The sequence below is a fragment of the Perca flavescens genome, chromosome 13 (assembly GCF_004354835.1).
Source record: "Perca flavescens isolate YP-PL-M2 chromosome 13, PFLA_1.0, whole genome shotgun sequence".
Lineage (NCBI taxonomy): Eukaryota > Metazoa > Chordata > Actinopteri > Perciformes > Percidae > Perca > Perca flavescens.
This window is the reverse complement of record NC_041343.1, coordinates 21,564,749-21,572,185: the sequence shown is the minus strand read 5'-3', so window position 1 is coordinate 21,572,185 and position 7,437 is coordinate 21,564,749. Positions and strand designations below refer to the sequence as shown.

Sequence of the window (7,437 nt, the reverse complement as noted above, 5' to 3'; positions counted from 1 at the left end):
AAAAATGTACACACACACACACACACTTATGTGCAGACAGTTAGGGATCACTAAACAGGAAACGCTGCATCTCAAGTGGACAGCTGTTGGGCTTACAGTTGAGGCTGACAGCCTCTGCGTGCGTGCGTGTGAATAAAGTGCCTTCACCTGCCTGTGTTTCACTTTCATCTCCCTCCCGGCTGAATATCGTCAAACAAATCATGGCAAAGACAAATCAAAGTTACGGGGGGGCGGGGGGTGTTTGCATTTATTTCCAACGACAGACAGTAAATACAGCTGCTCTCTTCTCTCTCGGAGTTGTAATGGGAAAAATGACATTTAAGCATGATGCCTTATATTTTTGTTTTATTTCTACTTTAATTCTCTCACAAATGCTGAAAGAGTCTCATTTTCCACATGTAGATTTTGATTCTAACTTTGTGAGACATCCAGTCTGGAACATTATGTGAGCTCTGTTTGCCTGAACCGATAAAGGTACAAGGTCACCCCAAAACTATCTCATGTTTTCCCATGCCAGTTAAGATGTAACTGGGGGGTGAAAGTCATACAGGGAGGAGGAGGTGAGATGACTCCAAGATGTCTCTTGCATTTCTCTGATTGTCTTCATGTGTATCAGATTGCCTGTCAAAATTGTAGCGTCATAATAATCCAAGTGCGTGTGTGCTGTCACTCTGAAGATGCATATAAGCCTGGTGTTCTTGTTCACTCATTTGAGAAACTGACTCCACACTGGGCTGCGGCCTTTTGTGAAATCATGTTGCTCCTATATTTGCAAATATATATAGGTTTTTAATAAAATACAAAAACCCAACTTGGTTTTAGTCTCAGTCTGTTTTATTTGTTTCAATTTACTATCCATCCATCCATCCATCCATCTTCGTCCCATTATCTGGTATCGGGTCGCGGGGGGAGCAGCTCCAGCAGGGGACCCCAAACTTCCCTTTCCCGAGCAACATTAATCAGCTCCGACTGGGAGATCCCGAGGCGTTCCCAGGCCAGGTTGGAGATATAATCCCTCCATCTAGTCCTGGGTCTTCCCCGAGGCCTCCTCCCAGCTGGACGTGCCTGGAACACCTCCCTAGGTAGGCACCCAGGGGGCATCCTTACCAGATGCCCGAACCACCTCAACTGGCTCCTTTCGACGCGAAGGAGCAGCGGCTCTACTCCGAGCTCCTCACGGATGACTGAGCTTCTCACCCTATCTCTAAGGGAGACGCCAGCCACCCTCCTGAGGAAACCCATTTCGGCCGCTTGTACCCTGGATCTCGTTCTTTCGGTCATGACCCAGCCTTCATGACCATAGGTGATGGTAGGAACGAAAACTGACCGGTCGATCGAGAGCTTTGCCTTCTGGCTAAGCTCTCTTTTCGTCACAACGGTGCGATAAATTGAATGTAATACCGCACCCGCTGCACCGATTCTCCAACCAATCTCCCGCTCCATTGTCCCCTCACTCGCGAACAAAACCCCAAGGTACTTGAACTCCTTCACTTGGGGTAAGGACTCATTCCCTACCTGGAGTAGGCACTCCATCGGTTTCCTGCTGAGAACCATGGCCTCAGATTTAGAGGTGCTGATCCTCATCCCAACTGCTTCACACTCGGCTGCAAACCGATTTAGTGAGTGCTGAAGGTCACAGGCCGATGATGCCATCAGGACCACATCATCTGCAAAGACCAGCAATGAGATCCCCAGCACACCGAACTGCAACCCCTCCCCACCCCGACTACGCCTCGAATATCCTGTCCATAAATGTTACAAACAGGATTTGTGACAAAGCGCAGCCCTGGCGGAGGCCAACCCTCACCTGAAACGAGTCCGACTTACTGCCGAATACCCGGACACATCTCTCACTTTGGTTGTACAGAGATTGGATGGCCCTGAGAAGAGACCCCCTCACCCCGTACTCCCGCAGCACTTCCCACACTATCTCCCGGGGGACCCGGTCATACGCCTTTTCCAGATCCACAAAACACATGTAGACCGGTTGGGCATACTCCCAGGCTCCCTCCAGGATCCTTGCGAGAGTAAAGATCTGGTCCGTTGTTCCACGACCAGGACGGAATCCGCATTGTTCCTCCTCAACCCGAGGTTCGACTATCGGCCGAACCCTCCTTTCCAGCACCTTGGAGTAGACTTTACCAGGGAGGCTGAGAAGTGTGATACCCCTGTAATTGGCACACACCCTCTGGTCCCCCTTTTTAAAAAGGGGAACCACCACCCCGGTCTGCCACTCCTTTGGCACCGTCCCAGACTTCCACGCAATGTTGAAGAGGCAGGACAGCCCCTCCACACCCAGAGCCTTGAGCATTTCTGGACGGATCTCATCAATCCCTGGGGCTTTGCCACTGTGGAGTTGTTTGACTACATCAGTGACCTCCGCCTGGGAAATTGACAATGATCCCCCATCATCCTCCAGCTCTGCCTCTAACATAGGGGGCGTATTAGTCGGATTCAGGAGTTCCTCAAAGTGCTCCTTCCACCGCCCTATTACCTCCTCAGTTGAGGTCAACGGTGTCCCATCCTTACTGTACACAGCTTGGATGGTTCCCCCTTCCCCCCTCCTGAGGTGGCGAACAGTTTTTCAGAAGCACTTTGGTGCCGACCGAAAGTCCTTCTCCATGTCTTCTCAAACTTCTCCCACACCCGCTGCTTTGCCTCTTTCACGGCAGAGGCTGCAGCCCTTCGGCCCTTCGGTGCCCCTGCAACCGCCTCCAGAGTCCTCTGGGATAACATATCCCGGAAAGACTCCTTCTTCAGTCGGACGGCTTCCTGACCACCGTTGTCCACCACGGTGTTCGTGGGTTTACCCCCTTGAGGCACCTAAGACCCTAAGACCACAGCTCCTCGCCGCAGCTTCAGCAAGGGAAACTTTGAACATTGTCCACTCGGGTTCAATGCCCCCAGCCTCCACAGGGATGCACGAAAAGCTCCGCCGGAGGTGTGAGTTGAAAGTCTGTCGGACAGGGGCCTCCTCCAGACGTTGCCAATTTACCCGCACTACCCGTTTGGGCTTACCAGGTCTGTCCAGAGTCTTCCCCCACCCCCTGACCCAACTCACCACCAGATGGTGATCAGTTGACAGCTCCGCCCCTCTCTTCACCCGAGTGTCCAAAACATACGGCCTCAGATCAGATGAAACGATTATAAAATCGATCATTGACCTTCGGCCTTGGATGCTCTGGTACCAAGTACGCTTATGAGCATCCCTATGTTCAAACATGGTGTTTGTAGACAATCCATGACTAGCACAGAAGTCCAACAACAAACAACCACTCTGGTTTAGATCAGGGAGGCCGTTCCTCCCAATCACGCCTCTCCATGTGTCTCCATCATTGCCCACGTGCGCGTTGAAGTCCCCAAGCAGAACTAGGGAGTACCCCACTGGAGCCCCATGCAGGACTCCAGTCAAGGTCTCCAAGAAGGCCGAATACGCCGAACTCCTGTTTGGTGCATATGCACAAACAACAGTCAGAGTTTTCCCCCCCACAACCCACAGGCGTAGGGAGGCGACCCTCTCGTCCACGGGGTAAACTCCAGCGTGGCGGGCGCTCAGCCGGGGCTTGTGAGTATCCCCACACCCGCCCGGCGCCTCACACCCTGGGCAACTCCGGAGAAGAAAAGAGTCCAACCCCTATCCAGGAGTATGGTTCCAGAACCGAGACTATGCGTAGAGGTAAGCCCCACCAGATCTAACCAGTAGCGCTCCACCTCCCACACCAGTTCCGGCTCCTTCCCCCACAGAGAGGTGACGTTCCACGTCCCCAGAGCCAGCGTCTGCTGCCCGGGTCTGGTCCGTCGAGGCCCCTGACCTTCACTGCCACCCGTGTGACAACGCACCCGACCCAGTTTCAATTTACTAAACTCTGAAAAACTCTTCCCCCTGCTGCAAAGGAAACTTCCACGACAGAGTGTAAACTCTTTTACAGGGAGCAGAGGTGTGTAGGTTTTCCTGAATCCTGTGTGTGTGTGTATACATATATATACTGGCTTTATGTTTGTGTGTGTGTCCACTGTCACAACACTCACATCAAGGCGGTCTCTCATGGTTAAAAAAAAGAAAGAAAAAAAGTTACATCAATTGTGGACAATGTTCACCGTCATATGTGCTTCTTACAACAATATCATAATTAAAAACTGTAGGTACATTTTGCATATTAAGCTGGGTAAACTCTAGAAAATATTCACATACATTATTGAGTTAATACGAAACAGCACCAGAATATTGCATACATTTTTATTAAGAGTTAAGACTAAGCTTTAGGTTGTCAGTACCTATGTATATGCAGTAATATATACAGTATACAGGTACTCAGTTTTATTGCATGATATAATGCTATATTTAAATGTATTATTTGGGCTCTGGAAATTATTCTACGGTGAAATGTACTAAATGGTCAAGATTACAAAAAGGTTAACAGGCACACTACAGCTGGACAACATTTCAAACAGCTCAGGTATTTTAAAAAAAGCTTTAGGAAATATTGGATTTCACGGATATCTTCAATTAGTAATCGGGCACACCCTAAATTCTTTAAATACATAATGAACGGTTTCAAATGACTTGCCCACTGTAGTACCAAAAGGTTTAAACCTCTCGCTTCGGTGTGAATAGTTGATGGAAAAACACAAAAACAAAAAAAACATTAAATCACAACATAGAAAAAACTAATTGCATATATATATATATATATATATATATATATATATATATATATATATATATATATATAAAAAGTGTCCAAAAAAGCATAGAATGAATGATCCTGAATAAATGAGATGGCCACTGTTTGGCAAGTGAACATTTTTTACTCATAATCTCTCACCATCTTTCACTCTTTTCTCCCCTGTGGCTTCATCATGAGCATCCTCAGTGTCTTTGGTCCATGTGCACAATGTCAAGATGGAATGTCAAAACAAAAGAACAAACAAACAAACAAACAAACAAACTAAACAGGTGTTGTCGTTGCTATGGCGATGGAGGACAAATCCATGGTCGTGTGTGGGAGGGTGTGCAGCGGCCATAAATTAACTGAAAAACAATGACAAACAATAAACAAAATAAATTGAATGAATAAACAAATAAACAAACTACTTTGTGGAAATAATAAATGAATAATAAAGACTTCTGTAGAAAACTAATGAAGTAGAGTTGAAGCAAAGAGGTGCTACAGCTAAATACATTCCAGTGCTTGGGTTAGTAAATAGAAAGGAATAGTCTGATGCAGTTAGTCAGTCAGCAGGGGAGCCTAAATGTTTCCTCTGGAATGCTAAAACGTGTTTTTCCTCAAGTGTAACAAAACTTTAGAGACTGTAAATTAATCACATAAAAAGGTGAACTGATGACCTGTGGGATGTCCATCACAAAACCACAAAATGGAAGATCAGTTTCCTAAAGCAGCACTGACAGCAAAGTGTGTGAGTAGCCACAAGATGGAGCCAAGCATCTTCACATTAACTGTCCGATTTCAAGCTAAAGACAACAAGGCTGGGGCGACATTAACTGCAAGCAGAGGTGTCAATTCCAGGTCCAGAAAGTAAAAGTCCTGCCATGTGTTTATTCCACCAATGAACTCAGCCAGCTGATTTCACTAATTAGCAGCTGATTTCACTAATTAGTAGTGAAATCAGCTGGCTGAGTTCATTGGTGGAATAAACACATGGCAGCACTTTTACTTTCTGGACCTGGAATTGACACCTCTGACTGCAAGCCATGCATACTTTAACGCATATCATTGACCACAGCTTAGCATACTTTTCACATCATTTTATACACCCCAGACAGCCATTAGCTTCAGATATATTGTCAGTGCAGATGATGAAAGATGAACTTGCAGAGACTTAAAACTTGCTTTGAGATACACTAAAATGATATATTTACAGTGGTTTGCGGTTGTAATTCATCCAAAAGGTGTTGGATGGGGTTGAGGTCAGGGCTCTGTGCAAGCCAATCAAGTTCTTGCACATCAAACTTGAAAAAAAACATTTAATTATGGAGCTCATTTTGTGCACAGGAGCATTGTCATTTGAAAACAAAAGAAAAATCTGCTGCAACAAGTTGGAGGAACACTGTTGTTTAAAATATTGTGTGCTATAGCATTCATATTTCCTTTGACTGGATCCAAGGGGACTTGCCCAAACACAAAAAGGTCTGTCCAGATACTTTTGGCCACATAGTGTGCATTGTTGGTAAATCAAAGCCAGAAAAGGGAGGTTCATTGAATGCACCTTCAAGGAAGGTCATTTTAAAACAACGCCTACTGTAAACTGACTGCATCCCCGCACCAATGAAAACAGAGTCTTGAAAAGGTAAGTAAATGCAACATGATGTTTGCTGCCATTGGTTACTGAATAATGGGTCTGCTACATGTCTGCAAGTCGACTGTCCGACTGTACTGAAATGAACAGACACCGATAGCTGTCTGGAAGGTAAAGAACAATTCAAGAAAAGTATGCTTTGGAAAATACAGTACAGTGAAGTATGAGCTGTCGTGTATAAGCTAAAAAGGCCTGTATTGTTTTTATACCTGTGCCATCCATCATAGATACATGGTATGCACAATCATTAATCAGTTTGGCCCCGTGTGAGCTGTATATTCTGCATCACCTAGTTTATAAGACAAACTTGTAATTGCTTCACTGCCTCCTCGCTGAATTTCCTGAATAATTATAGCGAGGCAAAAGGAAAGAGTGAAAGGACAGGAAATGTTAAGCATGGGCAGGACAAAAAGGGGAGGATGTTTCCTTAACACATGCCAGGCCTTTATAATAGCTGAAATGCTTGTGTATTGGAGATAGGTCGACAACTGCACGGCACCTCCAGTTAACAGGCTCATTAATGTGGGACTTTGCCACAGAACTTGGCAGAATGCACACTTCCTGCTTTTAAAGACTTCTAACAGGGGTTAGAGAGCAAAAAGAAGAGGGATTAAAAGAAGCAAGAGAAGCTAGTATACGAAATATTTTCAGGATTTAAAAGGCACAAGAAAAAGACAACAGAATTAGTTGAAGAAAGGAGCAGGGTTGGAAGAAGCAGCTTCCTGCTATGATAAAGAAGAATGAGGCGAGTGAGTGCTAAAAAGGAGGGATCGGCTTACTTTTTCTTGTCCTTGTCCTTCTTGAGGGGCTGAGATAAGGAGAGTGTCTCGGCCGCCACCTTCTTCCTGTTGAAGGCGTTCATCTCCTCCTCCAGGTCTCTGCGCTTCTCCTCCACCTTCCTCTTCTCCTCCTGGTGCATCCGCTTCAGCTGCTCAAACTTGTCATGCAGCTGAGGGGGGGGGGGGAGGTGGTGATGGACACACGGGACAGGGATGATAGGAGGAGAGACACGAGATTTGAACTGGTACTTGCCAACAGCTAACTGGTGAACTGGACAAACTGACTGAAAACAAACTTAAAAGGAACACGCCGACTTATTGGGACTTTAGCTTATTCACA

The 7,437-nt window shown here is 46.1% G+C and overlaps 1 protein-coding gene across 1 annotated transcript in view; it reads right to left on the bottom strand.

Moving 5' to 3' along the window:
- Positions 1-4,729: 4,729 nt before the first annotated feature.
- septin8a (septin 8a) overlaps positions 4,730-7,437 on the bottom strand; it is a 32,919-nt gene continuing 30,211 nt past the window's right edge. Inside the window, exons 9-10 of the mRNA XM_028596372.1 lie at positions 7,098-7,267; positions 4,730-5,032 (exon numbers count right to left, since the gene is read on the bottom strand). Of these exons, the coding sequence (XP_028452173.1) occupies positions 5,029-5,032; positions 7,098-7,267 (174 nt within the window). The 3' untranslated portion in view covers positions 4,730-5,028. The remainder of the gene's footprint in view (positions 5,033-7,097; positions 7,268-7,437) is intronic.